Below are 26,231 nucleotides of genomic sequence, written 5' to 3'. Positions count from 1 at the left end.
TCAGAACGTAATCATTTTTTTAAGTTTATTTTTTAAATATTTTGTAAAATGATCACAGTGAATTGGAAGTTAGAAGCAAACCCTGGTCCTTCCCGATGGCTAGGCTGAGAAGCATTGCTCTAAGGAAGAACCTCAAACTCAAGTGCCCGTGGCGGGGCCAAGCAGGTGCCAGAAATGAGCGAAGCTGGCCTGATGGGGACTGGGCCAACCACTGAGTGACAGTGAGAGGTCAAAGTGGCATGATGGACCCTCGCTCTGCCCAGGTGGTCGTGGCCCCATGGGACACCGACCCTGGGATGCAAAATCTTCCTGTTTTGCAAGAATATCCAGACAATTCAAGTGGTTAGCATAATCTCTTGATTTTTAAATGCTGGCAGCTTAATTTTTTTGTTATTGTAGTAAAATACATATAATGTAAAATTTACCACCTTAACCATTTTTAAGTGTGTGGTTCAGTGGTATTAAATACAGCCACACTGCTGTGCAACCATCCGCCCCCCTGGCTCATATGATCTTGTAAAACTGAAGCTCTACACCTATTAACCAATAACTCCCCACCTCCTCCACCTCCAGCCCCTAGAAAAGATCATTAGATTTTCTGTCGTTATGATTTTTGACTACTCTAAGTACCTCCTATAAGTGGAATCATACAAAATCTGTCTTTCTGTGACTGGAATATTTCATGTAGCATCATGTGCTCAGAGTTTATCCATGTTGTAGCATATTGTGGAATTCCCTTCCTTTTTAAGGCTGAGTAATATTCCACTGTATGTACAGACCACATTTCGCTTATTGCTTCATCCAGCAGTGGACATTTGGGTTGCTTCCACATTTTAGCTACTGTGAATAATGCTGCTATGAACATGAGTGTACAAATACCTCTTTGGGACCCAGTTTTCAGTTCCTTTGGATATATACCCAGAAGTGGGATTGCTGGGTCATATGGTAATTCAATTTTTAATTTTGGGGTGAGGGGACTATCATACTGTTTTCTGCAGAGGCTGCACCATTTTACATTCCCACCAGCAGTGCACAAAGGCACCAATTTTTCCACATTCTCCCTACAACTTGTTTTCTGGTTTTTTGAGAGTAGTCATCCTCCTAGGCATGAAGTGGTGTCTCACTGTGGTTCTGACTTGTGTTTCCCTGATGATTAGTGATGCTGAGCATTTTTCATGTGTTTTTTGGCCACTTGTATATCTTCTTTGGAGAAATGTCTATTCAAGTTCTTTGTCCATTTTTGAATCAGGTTTTTTTGTTGTTGTTTTTGTTCTTGTTGACTTTGAGAAGTCCTCTCTATATTCTGGATATTAATTCCTTACCAGATACGTGATTTGCAAACATTTTCTCCCATTCTGTGGGTTGCCTTTGTACTCTGTGGATAGTGTCTTGTGATGCACAAAATGTTTCAATTTTCATGAAGTCCAATTTGACTATTTTTCTTTTGTTATGTGTGCTATTGGTGTCATATCCAAAAAACCATTGCCACATTCAGTGTGGTGAAGCTTCTGTCCTATGTTTTCTTCTAAGAGCTCTATTATTTTAGGCATTACACTGAGGTCCTTGATCCATTTCGAGTTAATTTTTTGTGTATGATGTTAGGCAACCTGTTTGTGTCTTCAGATCTCAAAGTCTCTTGAAGACAACATATAGTCAGATCATGGGTTTTGATCCATTCTGCCAGTCTCTGTCTTTTGATTGGAGAGTTTAAACTTTATACATTTAATGACTGATAAGGAGGGAATTAACATCTGTTACTTTTTTGCCCACCCTGGCTCTCACAAGCTGTGTGCACACTGCTCCAGGAACGGGTGCACAGCTGCCTTCCATGAGGCTGGAGGTGGGAAGGGTAACTGTTACCATGTTGAGAGCTGAAGTTGACTGAAATTAACCACAGTTTACAGTCCAAGTCTTCCCCTGGAAGTCACAAGCCTTCAACAGATTCCTGAGTTCCGACATGGATACATCAGACAGATTCTGCAGGTGCAATTGTTGTCCAGATGGAGAAACAGATTCCTGGTGCTCCTCGCTCTGCCACCTTCCTGGGGATTGTGGCAACTTCGTTTTCCAATCAAAACACTAAGCAACCCACGTGTTCACCAACAGATGAACAGATAAACAAAATGTGGTGTGTACATACAATGGAATGTTATTCAGCTTTAAAAGGAAGAAAATCCTGACACATGCCATAGCATGGATGAAACTTGAGGACATTATGCTAGGTGGAACACAAAGAAGGACAAATACTGCACAATCCCATTTACATGAAGTCACATCCATGGAGACAGAAAGTAGAATGGTGATGCCAGGTCCTGGGGCTGGGGGTACGGGGGGTTACTTACTGGGTGCAGAATTTCAGTTTGGGAAGATGAAAAGAGTCCTGCAGACGGATGGTGATGATGGCGTGTTGTGAAGGACAATATGAATGGACTTAATGCCACTGAACTACACACTTGAAAATGGTTACAGTGACACACTTCATGAATGTTTTACCACAACTGAAAATGCGTCTGTTGCCCAGAAGCCAGAGGGCTGCCAGTTTACAACCTTCGGTAAAGAGGAAATAGAAATACAGAGCAAATTATTTCGATACAACAGAAAGACTGTAAAAGAACCTGTGCTAGGTGCAAAGGAACTGAACACGAGAATCCCACCCGCAGGGCTCCAAGGACGCTACAGAGGAAGGCGGCAGTGAGCCTGGGCAGGGGGTGTCCTGGGGTGGCTTCTGGTATTTTCACAACTGGGACAGCATCGCCCCTATGTGCACGTGGAAGGAGCTGGTTTCCAACAGGAGTCCTCTTGGGCACGTGGCTAATTCTACGTAAACCACCACCCTTCCCGCTCCGGTCTTCCCACCTTATCTGGCTGGCAGTTCTGTCTGGGTCCATAGCATTAAAAATTCCCAGCTGAATCCCTGGCCCAGCGCCGTCGGCCACACTGACGATGAAGGTGGCGGGGTGGAAGGCGGGCGGGTCGTTTGCGTTGGTCACCTGCACACTCACGGTGGCGCTGGCCACTGCCCTCCTGGGCTTCTGCAGGCGTCCAGCCTCACAGGAGAAGAGCGGCTCCTCGTTCTCCATGGCCACGACCAGGCTCCATGCGGGGTGAGTCTCATAGTCCAAAGGCTGCCACCGCGGAGGGAGGATTGCGTTAGTGCCTGTGGCTCGGGGGCTGAGGAAGCCCGCGCAGCGCGAGTCATCACTGCAGACCCACAGCCTGCGGCTTCCGCACTTCATTTATTATTTACATGGTCTTTGATAATGATCAAAAGACAGTCGTCAGCCCATTTTCAAATCATTTATGGAGTTTTCTTTTTTCCTCCCCCTCCCCTGGTTGAAAAGAGCCACCATCCTTTAGAGGGTAATGAAAAATGCAACAAAAACCATAACCCAGTGAAACATTAATGTGACAACTCTGCCGCCAAAAAGTCAGGGGAGCTTAAGGAAATAGAGATATTAATGATCATAGTTATTCAGGATACAAAGTGGTCAGTGACTTAAAAGTGACTGAAAGACTAGGAATGTTTGGGAAATTCAGCGCCAGGCATCTGATATAGAGCATCCCCCAAGTCCAGCTACTCACAGTGCAGCCCCGCCCATCAGCATCAGCTGGGAGCTTGTTACACTTAGAGGCAGAAACTTGGGCCCCACCCCATACCTACTAACTCAGATCTGCCTTTGAACCTGATCTCCAGGTTGACTCACCTGCACTGCACCAGAGGCACTGGTCATTCTAGGGTCTACTGAGAGCAATTAAAACTCAAGGCAGTGTACTTCAATTTAAAAAAAAGCTAAACTAAAGGCACTGAAGTCAAACTGCCCCAGTCAGAACCCCTACTCGGGCTGTGTGACTTTGTGAAAATTACCCAACCTCTCTGGGCTTTGGTTTCTTTAACAGTAAATGAGATAATACTTTACTGCAGGGCCAACTCTCCATTAGGCACAGCAGGAAAATTGCCAGGATCCCACGATACTTTTAAGGGCCCATGCAAATGTTCTAATTGCTTTCAAACTCAGAAGGAAAAAAATGAACTCAGGGTGAGAGAAAATGTTTTAAATATTTTTCTAACATCAGAAAAAAAAACATGTTAGGGACTATGTAAGTCTGTTAAATTTTGTCTAAAGCAAAAAACAAATTTGAACTGAACTACTTACAGTCATAAAAAATAACAGTTAACATTGGTATGTATTATTTTGGTGGGAGGAGCCATGTAGGCAGAAGGGCAGAGGGACCACGGCAGAAGTCGCCAGGAAGCCCTGCCTTCCTCACTGGACTCTGTGGGGCCTGGTGACACAGCGTGCGATGTGCTCAGAACACACTCACCTTCACTGCCGGGGCTCCTCCTAGTTCATTGTCAGGAATCCTACAGAAAGGGGCCTCAGCACATCCAGCCACCTGGCTGGCGTGCCTTCCATGACAGCTTTACCTTGATAACATTTAAAATCCCTTCATTGGTCTCGGGGTCAGTCAGAATGTCAAAGTGTCCCTCTTCATCGCCTTTCGATATATTGAATTTCACTTTCCACGCGGACGTAAACGGAGAATCACCATCTTGGACCCGGAGACGTAACACGCCCTGGCTGACTTGGCCTTCAGAAACCTGAATGTTATACTGAGAGGCAATCATTTCCATGTCAGAGAGAAAAAGAAGCACAATTGAAAAAGAAGAGAGAGCGAGAGAGAGAGAAAACGTATGCCTTTAACACAACCACCTGGGTATTTCTCTTGTGATTGAACCTGACCACTCAGGATCTGAAACCTGCCTGTTACAGCAGACATCTGTAACAAGCATCTTGTTCCTTCCCCGCCATGACTTGGGGTCTGCATAACTGAATAGCTGAATAACTATAAAAATGCCCTTCAATCCCATGCAATGCACTTTTTTTTAAAGAATTTTAAAAATAATAATACACATCTTAGTTTATGCTGCCTAAAAAAAAATCTAACTCCCTGAAGTAGTGTTCTTAAGGTTATTTTGACTAAGGCAATAATTTTTCTAACACATATAGACCTTCAAAATCACTTCTTATTCAATATATTTGGTGACAGGATAATTTCTCTAGATGAGCACATCACGGTAACAGCATACAGTTTTTGCAGCCCTACTTTTGAGAGCACAGCTTTTTACCGAGCCAGGGAAGGATTTGGAAACAAGACTGAAACATAATAAACATGTTTCAGTTATTGTATACTGTTTGGTGAGATGCTTTCATTGAAAACATTTCAACTTTGGTCTATATAATTAAATTTTGCTTAATGACACTTTAAAAAAATAATGGTTTGTAGCATTTAATTATTCGGCAAAGGCTACGATGTACCGGATTCTGGTTTAGAGGCTGTGAACAAGACGGCTGTAATCCCATCACCAGGGAGCTGAGGACTGAGGGTGGGGGTGGGGGGGTCGGGTTGGGGATTTAACTAGGTCATCAGGAAAGGCCCCCCTGAGAGGGGTCGGGGGAAGACAGAAATACAACAGACATTTTCCTTTTAAAAATTCATGCAGAAGAGTGAGAAACTGAAAGCAGACCCTGAGTGGTTTTATTTTCCCTCCTGGCCGTCTTTTGCATTTTAAGTGGTTCGATATTTCCAGACTGATTGGAACAGCAGGTGTCAATGCCTCCTTCAAGCCTGCGAATCCAGTGGCACAGGAGATTCTGTGTGGAACCCCAGCATGTAAGGCAGGTGAGCTGGGAAAGGCCAGGCCACAGCCCGCCCACTCATTTTTTCTTTTCGAGAGCTCTGAACGTTGTGTGTGAACCTCCGGCCCATACTTCTCACCCGGGGCCAATCCTGCACAGGGTCTGCAGACACTTCTGGGTGTCACAGCTGGAGGCACTACTGGTATCTAGTGGGTAGAGGTCAAGGGTGCTGCTCCCCATCCTTCAGTTCACTGGGCAGCCTCCCCCTACCCTACCCACCCCTTTCTGCATCCCCAGTGCCAACAGGGTGGACGCTGGGAAACTCTGACAGAGAGAACGGGACCTCTATTTTCCCTGTGCGTCAGCATGCTCATCTGCAAAATGGGAGCCACGGCGGCTCCAGCAATCAAGAACCAAAGCCAGCGTGTGAACGCACGGAGGGCGGACTCCCGCACAAGGTGGAAGAGGTGTGAGCTATCGACGTGGCTGACTTCTTGGTTCTAGTTTATTCTGGGGAGCGGCGTGTAGCTGGGCGAAACGGGGGATGCCTACAGCAAAACCCCGCCCGGGACGTGGGACCCGAGGCCGCGCGGGCGCCTTACGCTGTCCGGCGCGAAGGCGGGCGCGTGGGTGTTGCTGTCCCGCACGAGCACGTGCACCGTGGCCGAGGCCGACAGCGGCGGGTCCCCGCGGTCCCTCGCTCTGATGAGCAGCGTGAACCGGGGCGCGGTCTGGTGGGAGGAGGGGGAGGGGGAGAGTCAAGCCCTGAAACGCGGGACAGGGACGCGCTCGGACATTTCAGCCAGGTCAGTAGCCCGTCCGGCCCCAGGGGTTTGTGGCTGCGAACGTAAACCCTAAGTCTGGGGCTCAGAGAGAGAACAAACCCGTTTCACTTTTTTTCGAAACAGTAAAAGGCACGTAACCTCGTAATCTAAGCATCCTGACAGCCGTATTTCTCCGCTAAGGCGGTCAATCCGGAAGCCGTGCTCTCTCGGTGCCGGCGTTTGAGAAGCCAGGGAGTAAAGGACTTGAGAATTTGGAGTGTTTTCTTGATCCAAATCCACGGCCAACATCTGAAAAATAGGTTGACCTGGAAAGAATTTTTATAATTGTTACTATTTGCCCAAGGCAGCCTATCAAACCAGGAGGAGGAAGGGTCTTTGCTCCAATGGCACTGGGGCATACACCAGATGGATTAAGTATTCAATATTAATAATAATTAAATATTGTTTATATAGTATCAAATAATATTAAATATTTATATAGTATTAAGTAAATATTATTTTGATTATTTTATTTCTATTTCTATTATAGCATGTATATTTATTTGTATTTTATTATAATTAATATAATAATATAATTTATATTATAAATACTATTTTATTACATTTTAAATCTCTGCTCTGTCTACAGTTACAGCTTTTTCATTCTTTATATTGTTAGATTATGCCTTCTCTTTCTTTTTCTTGGTCAATCTGTTCGAAGTTTATCCTTTTTATTAACATTTTTCTAATAATCAACTTAGGCTTTGATAAACTACTATATATGTATCCATTCTACTTTTTTAATATGCTATTGTTTTTCTCATTTTTTTTGCTCATTAATTTTAAACTTTTCTTCTTCTATAATATAAACATTTTAAGACTGAAAATTTTCATCTTAATACTGATAGTATTGATTTCTGTAATATACTACCAAAATATATGTAGTGTTGTCAGCTTTCACTTCTAAGTATTTTTTAAATGTCCATTATGATTTCTTCTTTAATTTATTCACAGAAGTTTTTGGTAACTTCCAAATATTTGAAAACTTTTTGTTACTGACTTCTAAATCTACTACATATAATAAGAGAATGTGGTCTGTATGACATTAGCTATTTGAAATGTTTTAAAACTTGTTTTATGGATCAGTATATGGTCAATTTTTATAAATGTTCCACATGACATTAGAAGTATATATTCTTTAGCAGTTGAATGTGGGGTTCTACGTATGTCCTTTAGATCAAGAATTTTAGTTGTGTTGTTTAAAACTTATCTACATTTATTCTTTTCTTATACATTAAGAAATGTATACCAAAATGTTTCATTATGATGTTTCATCAATTTTTGTAGTTCTATCAATTTTTACATTATATGTATTTGAGGCTATTTTACTAGATGCATACAAATTAAGGATTTTTATATCTCCCTGATCAATTGAGCTTTTTATGCTTTTGTGTTTACGTATTTGTTTATTGTGATCATTAATATAAATGAACATGTTTCTAAAAAGAAAAGGAGGAGGTTAAAATCAAGAAAAATGATAATCACACTAGCAGAAATAAACGGAGAAAAGAACAAGGGACTGATAAAAGAAATAGAAAGGGCCAAAAAGGCTGTCCCACGTTCAAGCACTTAATAATCAGAGATGAACAATGCAGTAAGCCCTGTCATACGCTGCCAGGAGACCGACTAAGCTGCAACACTTACACCATGTGCAGTCTGAGCCAGCAGTTCTCAGCGTCTGGGTTTGTGCTAAGTAAATAATGCTCGAATGGGACACAGACCTCGCTCAGATATATTCACTGAAGCATGTTTTATAAAATCAACAAAAAGTAACAGTGAAACATAAATTTCCAACGAGAGGAAATTGTTTAAAAATCTTCAAGCACATCTGTAAAATAAAGTATGACACAACAGGGTACTGCAGGAGAACACTGTTTGGTCACAAACTATAAAAAGGCATTTTTTAAAGAGAAAAATCACACATATGCACATGTGAAAAAATATGCCTGTATATTTATAAATATTTAATATACACATATATATTTTGTACTGTGATAAAGATGAAGAAAGTATGTAGATATGGGAATACACATTTGTAATTATATATATAAATCTGTGCATATGTACGCATATATAAATACAACATACCATGTGTATATACACACATACATAAAATGCAAAGAAAAATACTGAAAGAATATAAACTAAAACATTAATGGTACTTGTCTCTAATTGGTAGTGTTAGAGATGCTATCTATTTCAGTCTTTTTGTGTCTTGGAATTTTCCAAATTTCTTAGAGACTGTTTTGCAAAATAAATAATGCTTTTTGTTATTAAAATAGATGCACATTTTAGTAAGGATGGTTCGGATTAAAGACTCACAGAATCGTGGCTCAGCCATCTTGCTACCATTTTAAAGATGAGAAATTCAGAGATATTCAAGATCCCACCATCCGCCTCTGCTCCTCCCCTCATTCATTTGGCTTTATGTTATATTGATATTTACGTATCAGCTCTTCCACCTGGCAGTTTCCACATCATTTAATTGCCAATACAAAATGAGGCTTGCAGACTTCAAAGCATTTTGCTCTAATCCAGGGCCTGAGGTTTTTGGGATGTGAACCGTGGAATATCTCCCTGAAGACAGCTGGGACCAAGGGCCCTGTCAGAACAGAGGCAGGAAAACCTTCATGGGACAGAGTGGCCCCGCCGCACACACCTGCATCGTGGTTCTCCTTCACGCTGATGTTAAATTCCTTCTCGGGGAACTGGGGTGCGTGATCATTCACATCGCTGACCCTGATGTTGACAATCAAGGATTTATCCACAATTTTTCCCGTTAAGCGTTTCGCAACATCACAGCAAATCTAGGGAGCAGAGAGCTATGTTAATGTCACAGAACCACTTATCTGATGACACTAATCCAATAACCGTGCTGTAATTGTGTCCTGCATCTGTCTCCTCCGTAGACTGACAGCTCCTGAGGGCAGGGGTGACATGCTCTCATTCAGCTTGTGACCCCAGGCCTTGAGCACAGTGCTGGCACAGACCAGTGCTCAACACTCATTTATAGAAAAAAAAAATCAATGCTCTGACTTGAAAAATACTTCATGCATTTTTATTAGGTTCAAGTCTCAGCTTCTCTACCTGCATCAACATAGGCCAGTTGTTTCGAGCCTCAGTTCCTACATCCTGTCAGTCCTGTGATGAGAAACGAGTACACTAATAAATATTGGTAAAATATCGCAGAGAGCAGACGCTTTAAAGTTTTGAGAAAGTGAACATTTAAAGTAACTAGGACTGCTGTTAACATACGGTGCGTTCTTAAATGGCCACTGCTGTTTCTTGTGTACTTGAATAAGGAAGGTGAATTCATCTCAAACATGCATGTGAGAATTCTTCCCTTTGAAAAGATCTCAAATCAATAATTAAAGCTTCTATCATTAGTTTCTTAGGAAAGTGAAAAAAAGGAGCAAATTAAACTCAGAAAGAAGGAAGTAATAAAAATAAAAGCATAGATCAGTAAAATTTAAAATAGCAGAAACAATAAGGTCAATGAAACCAAAAGGTGGCTCGCCTTCCCATACACATTTTGGGGCCAGCTTACTGATTTCTGTAAAAACATTCTGCTGATCTTTTAAGTAGGCTTGCACTGACTTTATAGATAAATTTGGGGAGAATTATCATCTTAATAGTCAATCTTTCAATCCATAAACACAGCACATGTTTTCATTCAACCAAGTCAACTTTGATTTCTTCCGTCAGTGTTTTATAAAAGTTTTTAGTAAACGTATCCAGCACGTATTTTAGATTTATACCTAAATATTTTAAATTTATACCTAAGCACTTCATTTGTTTGGTGATACTGTAAACAATGTTGCTTTTAAAATACTTATTTCCAATTATTCATAGCTGATAGTAACTTTTATAGAGTAACTTTATTTCCTGTGACTTTGCTAAAATTGATTTTCAAATGTTAAAAACAGGCAGAGGAGTTGAACAGACGTTTCTCCAAAGAAGCTATGCAGATGGCAAATAATGCATCACTTGTCATTAGGGAAATTCAAAGTAAAACCCCAGTGAGATACTGCTACGCACCTATTTGAATGGCTAACATGAAAAACTGGACAAAGGTGCAGAGTGGTCGGAATTCTTGTATATTGCTAGTGAGAATGAAAAATAGTTGTCACTCTGAAAAACAGGAGTTTCTGATCAAGTTAAGCATGTGATCCAACAAGCCCAGTCCTAGGTTTTTACCCCTCAAAAAATAAAAACTTATGTTCACATAAAACTCTGTATGCTTTTAGCAGCTTTGTGATTGCCAAAAATTAGAAAGAACTCGTGTCCCTCAACTGACGAGTTGGTAAATTGTGGGGCATCTGTCAAGTGGAATACTTACTCAGTGGTTAAAAAAACAAACTATTTCTGCATGCCCACAACGTGGATGGATATCAGATACATTATGCTAAGTGAAAAACCCAGACTTAAAAGGTAACATTCTGTGTGGTTCCGTTTATATGACATTCTGAACAAAGTAAAAATGTAGGAACAGATCAGTGTTTCCAGGGTCTAAAGGTTAGGGGAGGGTTTGATGATAAAAAATAAGCATAAAGAAATATTAGGGGTGATGAAACTGTTCTGTAGCTTGGTATAGTAAATGTAACATACTCTATTTTCTACTTAAAAACAAAATGAGACAAAACATAACTGTGCTGCTTACAAGGCAATATACCTTAAATGTAAGAATATGAGAGTTGAAAGAGGAGATATATATATATATATCTTACCTGTATATGAGCTTCTCCATATATTAGCTTCTTTAGGTTAGTCTTTGAAGATAAGTAGATCGATTGGTAGACTGATAGACAGAATGATTTTTCAAAGACTGACCAAAAGAGGCTCATCTAGGCATCTATCTCCAAATACCAAAATTTAAGGCAAGAAATCTTACTAGTCATAAATGGGGACATTTAAAAGCCGTAAAAGTCTCAGAATCTATGAGGAAGATGTGAAATAGGAACTCTACATTTGCATGCACTTGATAACATAGCCTCAAAGTATATAAAGCTCAGATTAACAAAACTAAAATGGGAAGCAGAGATTTGAATGCACCTCTCTCAGAAACTGTTAAAACAAGCAGATAAACAAAAACAGGTAATCAGAAAGGATATCAAATATTTAAACAACATAATTAACTGATTTGATGCAGTTTTTGCCATAAATAGAATATTATACCCAACACTGCAGTGTACACATTCATTTCAAGAGCACATTGACGATTTACCAAAATTTATTACATGCTAGGGTATAAAGCAAGTCTTGACAAATTTCAAAAAATTACAACCACAGAGAGTATATTGAGCTAGAAATCATCAAGAAAGATAATTTACAACCCCAAATGTCTGAGAGTTAAGCAAAACACTTCTAAATAACTTATGGGTCAAAGAAGAAATCACAATAGAAGTCAGAAAATATTTTGAAATGAATGGTAGTAAAACAAGTAAGTCAAAAATGTGTTTTCTCATTATTCAGACATCAAGCCCAGATTTTATAAAATGTTTGATTCTCTAGAGGCAAAAGGGTAAATAAAAGCTTGTGAAATGATTATTCACAGACACCCAACCATGTTTGTATTTGGCAATAAGCGATTTTTGAGATTTGCCCAAGCTATGACTCCTGGGTGTCAAATTCCTTGCTGAAAGCAATGTTACTAAAAAACCTTGTTTCCTGAATTATATTCTGCTTATACGAAATGCTTGGTGATACAAATAAATGTGCAGTACTTTTATTTTGTACATCAGAGGCTTCAGCATGAAGAAATAACCAGAAGTCTTTCTAAGTCTGATGTGTGGTGGTGTAAGTGTCTGCTTTGCTAGCTTGCTGGGAGATTTCTGAGACTTGCAAAATTTACCTCACAGTGGATCAGACTGAAGAAATACTTATGGAGTGAAAAAGCAGAAAGGAAGTAAGCCATGCATTTGCCATTGACAAAGGAACAAACATGGCACAGGCTCTGCTGCTTGGGGAACCATAATTGCACAGGCTTTGTTTACATCCCTCACTTGTACACCATGACAGAATGACTCCCAAAGCCAGAAACACAGGGGGCTGTGTTCATCACTCTGCTTCAGCCAAAACATGCCTCCAAGAGATTCAGGAAATGTACCCTCACCTACTTATACAAAACAGTTATTGCATGTGAAAACAAACAAAAAGGCTGCCTGGACTACAACAAAAGCCTTGACTCCGTTTTTCGCAAATAACAACACCACCTAGCACTGGCTAACGGCTGCTGGCAGGAGAGAAGCGCACCCCCGGGACTGCTGAAGACGTAACCAGACTGGAGCACCTTGAGAGAACGAGTGTTCCGCATGTGATCGCTGCTGCAGAGCTGCTGCCCTCGCTCTGCTCTGAGCAGATGCCGCATCGCTGTGCGTGCATGTGTGCAACGCAAGCTGAGATGCCAGTGGGAAACCTCGGGTGGTTTTGTCTCCTTGAAAGCCGGTGATACCCCGCCATGACCATATTTTTTGCAAATGATTATGTGAAGCTATAAGGATACACAACATATTAGGTACAAAGACGTAAGCGAGGGCAACAATCTTAAGTCCACGTCTGAGAGTGCTCAGAGAGCAGCTTCTTCTGGGAGGCTGTTTCTATGAGGTTGCGTCAGCGCTAGTGAGCGGCTCTTAAGACCAGGGTTTTAAGGGGAGAGGCAGCATTGTCTCGGCTTCACCAGGCAGGTGTCCTGGGACCTCGAGAGCTTCAGACAGCCACCTCTCCCCCGTTTTCCTCAGAGCCCACATGGTTGCCTCTGCTTCGCTGTGCCTGCCTCCTTGGGCCTCTTCCCCAGCAGACTTACGGCTCGCTCACTGGCATCCGCCACGGCGGTCCCACTGGGCATCGTAAGACGGTCACTTCCTGTTCAGCTCTCTTCTCTCTGCCTGCAAGACCAAGGATGCCACAGGGCTACTAGTACTGAACCTGTCTGCTTCGGGGACTCCAACATACATTTTAAAATTTTTGTGCAAGCAAATTGGCTTTCTCAGGCACCATTTCTACACGCTCCTCCATAATTTATGACCGTGCCAGCCGCTCCCTGCTCCTTCATCACCCCCACTTCTGGCTCTAAAACCGAGCCAGCTGTAATCCTTCCACTTAAAAACAAGACCCACATGTTTGTTTTATGTTTATTATTTTATATTCCATTTGTTATCCTAAAAGCTGTATCTGAGACCTTTATTTCTGTAAGATGCCTGGGAGGCATAAGTGCTATTTATTCTTTGGCAAGAAGCTGAGAATTTCTGGGAGACTCAGAATCACAATGGAGAAAGGAAATGTCATGGGTATTTTCTGTTCTTGTAAAGGGTTCTCAGCCTTTTGTTACAGTCCTGAGATTTATGTCCTTGGATAAACACACCACAGTGCATTGACATGATGGATTGGCATATGGCTGTTTGAAATTACATGCACAAGATCTATATACTCTTAGATACAAATGAGCATGTGGAAAATCCTAAATCCCAAACACACAATGCAAAATCACTTACATGCATAGGTTATATGTAAGTAGGTAAAGAAGACTGTGTTGGGATAAAGACCAACAGATAATTATTACAAAGAAAAAGACGGTTTTCTTGGGTGCATTTGTATCCTATGAAATTGAGCATATTTTGATATAAACAGATAAGATTCCTGCACAGAAAAAAGTCAGACTTTTTCCCTCTCCAGCTCTGTCTTAAATCTTACAGCAGCTCTCCGGCAGGCACTACTGCTGCCTTGTAGGTTTATGGGATTAACAGGAAATTAGCCACGCTACCCCCACCCAGCCACCTTCCAAACACAAGATTTTAATGTTTTAGCCAGCTTTAGGGACTCCTTTGTTACCCTCAAGAGTAAAGCAGTCATACTAGACATGTATGTTTGCCAATACATTAGGTTTACTTAATGTGTAAAAACGTCCTGTCCTCACAGACAGCCAGAAAGCAGTCATCAGCGTTCTTCTGCAGAAGCAGGTGGTTGCGTCAGCAGGGCCGCTTTGTGTCCCCAGGGCACTCTGCTAACCCCTCGTCTCCTGCCGGGAGACCCCATCAGCCTGCTTCACGTCCTCCTAACTCGTGTGCTGACCCCTGTGGGTGAGGTCGCTATGGCTGCTGGAACAAACGGGGTGCCTACCACAAAAGTCTGTTCTCTCCCCGTTCTGGAGGCCAGAGCCAAAATCAAGGTGTCTGTAGGGCTGGTTCCTGTGTGTCCCTGAGAGGGAATCTGTTCCAGGCCTCTCTCCTACTGTCTGGTGGTGTCCGCCATCCCTGGGGTTTCTTGGTTTTTAGACCCATCACTCCGATTCTGTCTCCAGCTTCACATGGCCTTCTCTTCTGTGTCCTTTTCTCTGGGTCCAAATTTCCCTCCCCTTATGAGGATGCTGGTCACTGGATTAGGTCAGTGGGAGGCATCAAACCAGAACAAAGGCTGACCGACCTCCTCAGATAAAATCATGATGCAATCATGACAGATGCCCAGACTGCCAGGAGGAAACCATCACCTCCTGCAGGACTGTAGTTCCTCCTTCGTCAGTTATTGCACAACCCATGAGGTCTCTTTGTAGCTTCTCGTTATAAATTTCAACTACGACTCACCAAAACCAAAATCAGCCCATTTTATAAACATTGAGTAGCTCTAGAGCCAAATGTTCTCAGGTATCCTGATCATATCAGCGTACAGGTCCTTAGAAGGAAGGTTGGTAGTAGCAGGGGTCACAGAGATTGTGGAAATGATTACAAAGCCAAAGTCCAGAACTCTAAAAGGAGATCACAAAGTCAACCTCTGTACCCTGGGTGCACTTCTAAAGCACGCCACAGTGTATAAAGTGTGGCTCTCCCAGAACCCAGCACACAGGCTGCTTAAACGGTGCTTACCCAATGCACGATTCCTACAAGTGCTTTACGGTAAATCCCAGCTTAGAATGTATCAAATTTTAGGTACCATAAAAGATGGTGTTTTCTCTCGATCAATAGGGCGGTGAACATATATTTTTCCATTCTTGTGATCTTCTATAGAAAACAAGCCAGTCTCTGGATGTTCATCCACACCAGGTCCACTGATGAAGTACATTAATTCCGTGTTATCATGTACATTATTGAACAGCTGGAAGGAAAAAAATCAGGGATAAAAAAGAGGATGAGAATAAACTCTACGTACATCGAATATCTAGGCTAAGACTCCAAGGCGTTTTTAAAGACCCTCACCCAGCAACTGCAGATGCGAGGATTTATCCCAAAGAAATAAACAGACACGTGAAATGCAGGAACGAGGAACATGGCAGCAGGATGGTGTGTAATCGTGCAAAGTTGGGAGCCACATGAGTGCCCATCCATGTGGACAGAATCACCTGGTGGTGCCCCCTCACGTGGCAGGGGGGCCGCAGCCTTTCAGGGTTTACAGGTACTGCTGACCCAGAATGAGGGGCGTGACACGTTTAAAGCAAGAAAGGCAACCAGCAGAACAACCTGCCCAGTGCGATCACCCCTCCGGGGAGGGGGAGGGGGAGCCGCAGAGCCGGCATTCGCCAAGAGCTTAGAATGAGCCGGCTCACGAGTCCCTGACTTGCCCTGACCTGTCCAATCTTTGAAACAACCTGTAGTGTAGGTACTGTCGTTGCCCCCGTTGCACAGATGAGGAGACAAAAAACCTGTCCAGTTTATACAGAGAGGACACGGTACATCTGGAATATGAACTCACTGACGCCCCTGAGTCCTGGGAGTATTCACTGCTAACCACTGAGCCTTCAAAACTGTCTGTAGATATTTTTTTTCAGTAGGCATATACTATTTTTATAAACACTTCGAAAATATGAATTATTTTTTTCTAGGAACCATAGACTGTGAGAGCTGCGCGGGGCTTAATCAGCCAATACATACCTCAAAGACCCATGGAGATCTGGAAAATCATGGAAACAAACAACCTGGGCTGACTGTAAAACTCTGGCGTTCCAGCACCACCTCGGGGCCTCTATGGTGCATCGGCTGAGACTCAGAGTGAGTAAGATGACAGGGAGTGGCGGGGACTGTGACCTTCTGGGTAAGTCAAGCCCATCTAATTACTACCATGTGGGAATGTACCCTCCAAGGAGTCAGATCGCCCAGGTGTTAAAAAGCTTTTAGAAGTGCGGAATTTTTAATACAATCACCCTATTTTTCCCCAATTTTTAAAATCATGGTACAATACACACAACATAAAATTTACCATCTCAACCACTTTTAGGTGTACAGTTCAGTGGTGATAAGTACATTCATATGGGGGTGCAACCATCCTCTCCAACCATCTCCAGAACTCTTGTCATCTTGCAAAACTGAAACTTGGTACCCGTTGCACTATAATTCACCATGACCCCTTCCCCACCAGCCCTGGCACCGCTGTTTCACTTTATTTTATTCTTTTGGCCCTCCTTTTTGCCCCCACCCCCAGCCTCTGGTAACCATAATCTCTTTATTATTTTTAAGTAATTATTAAAGAAAAACAAAGACTTTCTATGGGCCAAATAAAACAGGCCTGCAGGCTGGAATGAACCACCTGTTGCCACGTAATTCTGGCTTTCTCAGCTCACACTCACACTCAGGGAGAGGGAGGGTGGGTTCTAGAACCCCGGCGTCCTGAGTCCCAGCCCGGCGTCCTGATTCCCAGCCCAGCGTCCTGATTCCCAGCCCAGCATCCCTCCTACCACCTGACCGCCTGGCCTCGACAGCACACCGCCTTTCAAGACTTTCTCCTCCTGCCAAAAGGGGCGGGCTCAATCAGAGAGGGCGATGGGGCCCTTTCCTTAGGGCAGCTGCCTTACCTCCCCAACAAGTTTGGGAAAGGGTCCTGGGTCTTCCTCTTGCAGCTCCAAGGTGGTGATAACCCATCTTCTCTTGGATCGCCGCAGAAGCCGGCTGTCTCCCTGGAAACCACAGTGGCCGTGAGGAGGAGGAGGAGGATAGAGGCGATGGTGGGGCATGGTGCTCGCACCTGGGCTGCACCCTCTTTCTCATCCTCCCAACAGCCTCCCATGCTTAGAAATGAAAAGGGCCCATTCCCTTAACTACAGAGTGAGTTCTAAGCTGTGGGGCTAGACACCCAAGGGTTTACACTTCTGTGTGGCTCATGAGCTAGTCTTAGGGGCTGTGAAGACACAGCAGTAGAGACCATTGCCTGCTGTGTGCTGACGCTGGGCCTCTGGGAGACTCGCAGAGTTGTGGGATCCGTGAGACAGTTACCGCCTCTCTACTTATCTCTCCATCTTTCTGAAACCCTTGGTGAGAACATCTCCATTCATTGCTGATGGGTCTCCAGTGCCTCTCTGTCTGCTTGGGACAGAGCCAGAGGGAGAGGCCTAGACTCAGCCGTTAGGGCCAGAGATTTGTCAGGGCAGGCAGGGTAGACAGAATTTAACAACGGGGTTTTGTTCATTTTTTATATATATATATAACATATATTTTATGTTTATGTATTACATATATATTATATTATATGCATATTACATATAATGTATCTATCACAGTTACTGTCTGTTTATGATAAATATAGCTGGTTTCTGGCCACATTTCTTTTTATTCAGAAAATGTACTTTTTAAAAATGACTGAATTAGAAAGTGAACTGATCCCAAGAACTACAGGGAGGAAGCAGTCACCAGGCAGGATGGGGCTTCGGGCAAATCTCGCGACGGTGGTGGGCGCTTGGCCGCACCCCCGCCCCGTGCGGCCCTCAAACGCTGGGACACAGCGGGTCTGTTGTTTTCAGCTCCATAAAGGAGAGAACACTGTGGGCCAACCTCGGGGCCAGCACCGCAAGCCTGATTTCTGGTGTTCACCGATTACTCCTGTTCCGATGAGACCTCAAAGCACCACGTGCAACTCTCTGCAGCACTCCGAGAGTCTAAAAGTCCACATCTAGTCACTCATTTATTTTGTGCCAACCAAATATTGACACTAAAACAGTAGAAATTGCAGTCCAGCCTCTAAGTGAAGTCTAGGCTCACGTGGTTTATCGAGAAACTGAGTTCCAAACCCCACCTTTGTGTCATTGGTAAGATCGTCATTTTCTTGTTGGAAGCTGTTGGTGATGTTGACCTTAAAAATAAAAATGGCATTAGTTAGTAGGGAATGTACTTTGCAGAATCAGGTAGAAACTGCCTGAAGTTTCTTCTTCTAGAATTAGAAAAGGGAGAAAAAGGAACTGCATTCAGCTGTTTGTTTTTTGTTTTGTTTTGTTTTACTGGAATGTAATTTTATTTTATTTATTTATTTTTTGCTGAAGTGCAGTCAGTTACAATGTGTCGGTTTCTGGTGTGCTGCACGACGTGCGTTCAGCTTTGATAACTATGGTTTCTCGTTCTTGACATCTCAATTAATAATTGCCGCTTCCCTTCTGAAGCCGTGGGGAGGAGTACCCAGAGAATTCTGACACAGAGTGACCAATGGCAGGGATGTTTAAAACCCTGACATGCTGCTGCCATGGCCATCAACAAAGTGGGAGCTCGGGCTGTCCCTCGGGATGAGCGCACGTGTGGTTAGCAAAGGCGTGTGGGTGCCTGGTTTAAGGTAAGCGGCAAGACGAATAGGGCCTCCTGCAGAGAGCACTTTCCTGCCAAAAGCTGCTTACCAATGTGTGTGTGTGTGCGTGTGTGTAAGTGTGTGCATGTGTGTGCGTGTGTGTGTGTGTGTGCGCGCTGACACCCGCTGGTCTGCTCCATTTGTTTTCACTGCCGTATAGCATTTCACTCTATGAACAGAGGACAATTTATTATCATTCTCCTAGTGATGGCCGTTTAGATTATTTCCAGTTGTTCGTTATTACAAAAAAAAAAAAAAAAAAAGACACGGTGACTATAAACATCCGTACGCACGTAGGAAGTTTCTCTGGAGCAGCAATTTTCAGTTTGGTTCGCCAGGGTCCCTGACCCTATCAGAGTCCACGAGGCCAAACCTGTTCATAATGATCTAAGATGTCATTTGCCCATTTTCCTGTGTGACATTTGCACTGATGATACCAAACCTTGGTGACAAAACTGCTGGTGCCTCAGCACCACAGGAGGCCATGACGCAAACTCCTCCAGTAGCGAACAGCAGGAGCCTGTCACTTCAAGGAAAACAACGGACAGTGTCGCACCGCCGACAACAAAACTGAAGCTTTCAAGCAAAAATGAGAATTTTGGAGAACTTGTGTCCACTATGAGGAGCTTGCCAGCTTCCCAGTATGTAAAGATGTTTTTGCTGATGTCAGTGGACATACTTGTGGGAGCCCATGACTGGGTTAAGAAATTGTAGCAGACCCCAGCCGCTCGTCACCTTTAGGAAGGACGCATGTCTTTGCTAGCAGGCGCCGGCGCATCCGCACTCCTGTCTCCTTGCCATAAAAAGCAGAGACAATGCCTTGCTTGCCTAGTTGAGGTTTTAGCCTAGGGCGGCTTCCAGTGGCAAAGCCATTGTGTGTCCCTTGCTATAAACGCAGGCAGGACACAGCTTGTTTTAAGCATAGGTCCATAGTTCAGGGTTTACTCTGCTCGTTGCAAAGCGACAACTTATGCCCTCAGCGATAAACGCTGGGCATGCTTTCTGCTTTTTGGATAGTCTGTAACCCCCAAGACAAGAAACTGGCTGGTCTGGTGGTCTGTTTTGTAATCAACATCTTATGTCTGAAGAGTTACCTTGTTCCCCTCCCTCCATGAAGGCCCTGAAGATAAATTAAGCCTTTGTGCTCATTGTGGAATTTATGACCTCTACCGGATCCTGTTTTTCCTTAAGCTCCTGCATTCCATGACACAATTGTTTGAGATCTTTTCTTTGATTGTACGCAATAAATAGGAGAGTGTTTGAGAGGCTCGTGGAGTTGGTCCCCGACTCCCTCTCGCTCTCTTGACTTTCCAGGGCCTCGAGTAATTCATTCCGTCTCGGTGGGACTTCTGCAGGACAGAACCCACAACTGGTGACCCCGACGTGATCTACTGCACAGCGACAGAACCAGCATGCTTCAGCTGGAGAGAGAAAGTGCATCGGGATCCCCATAGATTTCATCCCGGTAAGGGAGCAGCAACGCCTGCTCGGGATGGTGACCAACGTGCCTAGAATCCAGCGAGAGCCTTGTGTTTCTTTCACTTTCTTCCTGTGGGTCAACAACTGACTAAGGAGCAAATGGTCTACCTCTGCACAGCACAGCAGCTGCTGAAAGCAGCTCACTGCCCCGGGTCGGAGGAGCAACTTATTAAACTGTTACAACTGGTACAAGGGATTTGTCCCTGGTTTCCAGACCATGGAACAATCGATTTGGAACTCTGGGATTGGGTTGGTAAGAATTTAAAACGTAGGCATCAGCTGGGGGAGAAAACCCCCACGTCCATTTTAACTACTTGGAGTTTAGTACGCACAGCTTTATGTGCCTTATACACTTCCTTGCAGGGTAATTACGCCGAACCTGAATCCCATTCTCCCCCTTCCTCTCCTCCTGCTTCTTCTCCCCCCGTCCTCTCTACGCCGTCTGCCCCTCTTTCACAGGAGATCAATCTGCCGCTGCCACCGCCTCCTCCTCCCTCTCCTGAGGAGTGTGATTGTAAGCAAACTGCTGTGGAACCATGTTTTAAAGAAGGCTTATGTTGGGGAGAGCTGCAAGCTCACCCGGTGATGGCAGGGCGTGGGCAAGGTGTTAAGCATGAGGCTGTCCCTTTCTCGGGATTCAAGGAACTAAAAACTAGTGTTACGGAAAATGGGACTCAAAGTTCATTTACTAAAGGTATTCTTGATATGATTGGAAATGTGTATGTCATGACTCCTTGCGATTGGAGAGCTCTTGTAAGAACTGTCTTAACTCCTGCTCGATTTGCTGAACATCATGAAGGTCGTCTCTTACAAGCTGCTCGTAATCCTGATGCTGGTATTGCTATGTCTATAGAAATGCCTGAAGGAACAGGCCACGGTGCTGACACTCAGCCACAGAGCCACATGGGCAGGCTGGCTTTTAGGCAATGTGCTGATACTGCCCTCGCGGCGTGCTGTGAGGTTCCCGATACCAGAGCCGCTGCTGGCTCCTTTGTTCCCATTCGACAAGGCGTCACAGAACCTTATGTTGATTTTATTAATCGCTTAGAACAGAGCATCTCTCGCCACGTAGATAATCAGGAGGCAGCGGAAGTGCTCTTAACAACAGCTGGCTTATGGAAAAGCTAATGCAGGTTGCCAGGCAGCTCAAGACAAAAATACAGCCGACTGCATAAGAGCTTGCCAGAATGTAGGAACTGAAACCCATCGTGCCCAGGTCCTTACAGCTTTAATGAGCTCCCCTTCTGCTGTGACCTGCTTTACGTGTGGTAGACCTGGCCATGTTCAAAGGGAATGCCGCCAACCCAGTAAGGGAGGGCGGGGAGGTCCACCTCAAAAATTACCTAACAGAGACTGCCCTCGGTGCGGCAAGGGAAGACGCTGGGCAAACCAGTGTCGCTCCAAATTTGATAAGGATGGCAATCTGATTTCAGGAAACGGGAAATGGGGCCCCAGCTCCCGCGTCCCAAACCCCAAGTGGAGCAATCCTGGCCAGTCAGCTCAAATCCAGGTCTTTATGACCCAGCCTCCTCGGTCCGGTCCTCGGAAACCCCTTCAGCAGTGCCTCCGCAGTGGACTTACGTTCCACCTCAGAATTAATTCCTAAGGAACAGGATTGTGTATATACTCGGCCTCCACTGGAATCTCTGGACCTGTCCCTGAAGGGACCCAGGGTCTAATCAGACACATCACAGCAAGGCACTCTGCTTCCACCTCAGCTGCTGGATGCTAACTTGACTGGCGACGTGAAACTGCTTTCACAGCCCTCCAGACCTCGTGTCTTCTCTCCGGGAACCCAGCTTGCAAAACGTCTGCTCCTTCCCCTTACAGGGGCTTTGCCAGCCCTGTGACTAGCCTTCAGCAACGGCAGCCCTTTACTGGGCGAGAAGGACTGGGTCTCAACAGCCTCTTTTACCGGTAAATCCAAGCAGCATAACTGTTCATGGGTTATTAGATGCGGGGGCACGAGGGCCTCCTGGATGGGAAAAGCCTGTCGGCCAGTCAGTCATCGCTGGTGTTGGGGGGGGGGGGGCGAATCTGCCGGTGAAAATAAGGACCCCCTCAGGTGCACAGGCCCTGAGGGGCGCGTCGCTTTTATCCCACCCTTCATTCACCCATCCCGGTCTCCCTCTGGGGTAGAGGCCTCCTGAAACAACGGGAAGTCATTCACAGTGTTTTGGGTACGGGCCACTGCTGAGATATCTCCCCTTCCTCTGGCCTGGACTTCATCCACACCCATTTGGGTTGAGCAGTGGCCCCTGAAAGGAGAGCGTCTCTCTCAGGAAAAATTATTAGTTCAGGAACAATTGGGTGCTGGACATATTAGAGCCTCTACGAGTCCATGGGATACACCTACAGTCAGCATTTCGAAAAAGCCAGGCAAACGGCGATTAACACACGACTTAAGGGCTATTTCTGCGATCACTCGGCCGACGGGGGCCTTGCAGCCGGGCCTCCCTAACCCTTCCATGCCTCCTTCTGATTGGCCCCTAATTGTAACTGACTTAAAAGACTGCTCGTCCACCATTTCTTTAGCTGAACAAGACAGAGAAGGTTTTGCTTCCTCTCTGCCCACTGTAAATAATCAAGCCGCCCTTTCACGTTTCCAGTGGCGAGTCCTTCCGCAAAGGATGATTAATAGCCCAGCCACCTGTCAATGTTTTGTTCGTCGAGCGCAGCTTCCAGCCGGCTCTCGGCATCCTGCTCGTCTGATCTGTCATTATGTGGATGACGTTCTTTTAGCAGCTCTTTCGCAGACACAACTGCTCTCCACTTAAGAATTTCTACAGTCCTCTTTGGCTTCGTTTGGGTTACCGATGGCTCCAGATAAAGTGCAAACTGAACAACCGTGGAAATATCTAGCTTACATTGTTTTCCACCGAGCAGTCTGGCCTCAACCTATTCATTTGCAGACAGAAAACCTACAAACTCTTAATGATTTTCAAAAATTTATTGGGGCCATTAACTGGATTCGTCCAGTTCTTGGCATCGCTACAGGCCAATTGTCTCATTTGTTTAATACTTTGAAAGGGGACCCTGCTCTGGGCGCCCCAGACACTAACTCCGGAAGCTTTACAGGAAGGCGCTCTTGTGGAGCGAGCCTTGTTGCGAAGGCAGCCTTCTTGTTGACAATCTATTGATGCTTATCTATTGACAATAGATAATGACAATTCTTGTTGCTTATCTATTTCTTTTTCCAACCCTGCACTCTCCCACAGGCCTCTTAGGACAGCTGATTAATGGATTAAGGTGCCTTGAATGGTTTTTGCTACCTCATTCCTTTAAGGAAACTTTAACAGCTTATACGCAACAGCTGACAGATTTACTCTTGAAAGGACAACCTCGCTGTCAGCAATTAACTAGTCACAGCCCTGATGTTATCTTCCCTGGGGTTTCACTGGAAATCTTCAACTGTTCTCATGGTCTTTGGAGTGTCAGATAGCCTTGGCTGACTTTGTGGGACAGTTTATTTACTCTTGGCCCTCAGATAAGCTCTTACCGCAATTGCCTCTGCTCAGTGTCCCTTTACCCTCTAAGGTGGCACATTCCCCTATTCCAGGCGCTCTACAGTCCTCATCGATGGTTCTGGAAAAACTGCTAAATCGGCTGTTGTATGGTTTGATGAAAACTAGAAAAACTTGGTCACTTCAGGGCAGCCCTCTACCCCGAGAGCTGAACTGAAAGCTGCCGTTATGGCTTTACAACACTTTTCTTCCCAAGCCCTCAGTGTGGTCGCTGACTCTCAGTATGTGGTCTATGCTGTGCAGCATATAGAGGAAACTATTGTCAAAGACTTAAATGATCAAAACCTACTTTCTCTTTTCCTTTCTCTTCAATCCCTCATTGGTAAATGACAGCACCCTTTATTTATCACCCATATTCACTCTCATAGTAATCTTTCCCTCTGACATTAGGAAACGAAGTTGCTGATCAATTTGTTGGCTTTAGCCAGGCCTCTAAGGCTGCGCAACATTCTCATGAGTTTTTTCACCAAAATTATAAATCCCTCATCAAACAGTTTCATCTCACCAAGGTGCAGGCTAAGCGGATCACCGCTGCCTGTCCTGACTGTCAGCGAGTAGCCAACAGTCAACCATCCGGGGGCGTCAACCCCAAGGGCTTATCCCCTAACCATAATGGCAAATGGACATCACGCACGTCCCCTCCTTTGGGGAACTGAAATATCTGCATGTCTCCATTGATACTTTTCCTCATTTTGTCTCGGCCTCCCTGTGTACCAGGAAACAAACTAAACATAGTATCAAACATCCCCTTCTCTCTTTTGCCTGTAAGGGTGAGCCTTGACAGATTCAGACAGACAATGGTCTGGCTATACAGCTCAAAAATTTAAACTATTCTGTCAAGGTTGGGAAGTTCAACACATTACTGGGATTCCTTATAATTCCACAGGTCAGGCCATTATTTAAACAGTCCCATCATACTGAGGCGGGAAGCCCCATGCAAAGACTGGCAGGACCCCCAGGCAGGGCCACTACCTTCCCACCAGCACCATCCGGTTCCCAGGCTCCGCGGCATTGTCTCGCTTTTTGCTTCTGTAATACGGCTTGCTTCTAGGAAAGCGGAAATTACCCCTAAGGTTCTATTGGTTCCCAAAGCTCACTCCTGATTGGTCCATTTGTAACACCTATTCTGCTTATGGTAGGAACCTAGCTCACTCCTGATTGGTTCCGTTGTAACACCTTATTTGCATATGATGTTGCAAAATGTTGCAAAGTCTAGACTGGTAGCCTATAAAAGCCTGTGTAAACCTACAAACAGGGTCCAGAGCTTGGAGTGTTAACTCCTCTGGGCCCGCTGACATAATAAACCTGAGTTCTCCAACTTTCTGCGTGCTGCTTGGTCTCTCGCCCAGATCCAGGTTGCTGTCACAACTGAGCTGTAACACCCTTTGCTGTAACAGTAACTAAAAGCAAATGTTGTCAAAACAAAAAAGTGGGAACCCACCAGGGACACCCCCAGCAGAATCTTTGAATAAAGTGTTGTACGCCCTTAATTTTCTTGACTGTGATGCCCAAGTCTTAGCAGCAGCAGAGGAAACACTTTATGCAGCATTCGGAGAATAGCCCAAAAGCTATAAAGTTCTTATCAAAGATAGAGCCCTGGAGTCACCACACTGGGAGGGCCCTTCTGAATTGCTTACCTGGGGGGGAGGCTGTGCGCGTGTTATTTTGCCCTCAGGCCCTAGGTGGCGACCTGCTCATCATGGCCAGCCCTTTCTGGAGCCATCCCCTGGATTGGAGCAACCAGAGCCTCCTGACTTTAGGCCTGCAGCTCGCAGAGGAAATGAAAACTCTGAATCTGAAAGGATGGCAGAGACCAAAGCCAATGAAGCCAACGGGACAAGCCATCCGAAACGGAAAAGGCAGATCGACTCTGCAGCACCCCGGGTGGCAGCCTCCACCCGGGAAGCAGTTGACATCTCTTGGGGCCAGAGAAAGAAATTAGATTCTCAGGCCGCTAAGGTCCTGAGGGAGGCAAAGGTGGCTCACATTCCAAAATACGGGTTTCTGGCATATCTGGCAGTAATTTCTCATATGTCAGCTCAGGTGTTGTTGCTTCTTTTGCTCTTTCTGTCGCTTCCCTTAAGTACAGGGCCCGTCTGCACTGGGCCCATGCTGTTGACCCGCCGGTTTTCCAGCCAGTCACTTGGTGGGACGTAGACCCCCCACTCAGCACTAGTGATACTCAATGGATGGGAGGAGTCGGGTTCCCTCCTCAAAGCCACCTGTTAGAAAATTGT

General features: G+C 44.7%; 1 protein-coding gene across 1 annotated transcript in view; it reads right to left on the bottom strand.

Annotated features, from left to right (window-relative positions):
• CDH26 (cadherin 26) overlaps positions 1-26,231 on the bottom strand; it is a 54,521-nt gene that overhangs the window by 16,368 nt on the left and 11,922 nt on the right. The window contains exons 3-10 of the mRNA XM_032462332.1: positions 18,452-18,508; positions 17,238-17,339; positions 15,386-15,547; positions 9,123-9,270; positions 6,563-6,729; positions 6,242-6,370; positions 4,427-4,612; positions 2,857-3,125 (exon numbers count right to left, since the gene is read on the bottom strand). Coding sequence (XP_032318223.1) covers positions 2,857-3,125; positions 4,427-4,612; positions 6,242-6,370; positions 6,563-6,729; positions 9,123-9,270; positions 15,386-15,547; positions 17,238-17,339; positions 18,452-18,508 — 1,220 coding nt within the window. The remainder of the gene's footprint in view (positions 1-2,856; positions 3,126-4,426; positions 4,613-6,241; positions 6,371-6,562; positions 6,730-9,122; positions 9,271-15,385; positions 15,548-17,237; positions 17,340-18,451; positions 18,509-26,231) is intronic.

The sequence above is a fragment of the Camelus ferus genome, chromosome 19, assembly GCF_009834535.1.
Source record: "Camelus ferus isolate YT-003-E chromosome 19, BCGSAC_Cfer_1.0, whole genome shotgun sequence".
Taxonomy (NCBI): domain Eukaryota; kingdom Metazoa; phylum Chordata; class Mammalia; order Artiodactyla; family Camelidae; genus Camelus; species Camelus ferus.
The sequence above is the reverse complement of the archived record's forward strand: the minus strand, read 5'-3'. Positions and strand labels throughout refer to the sequence as shown.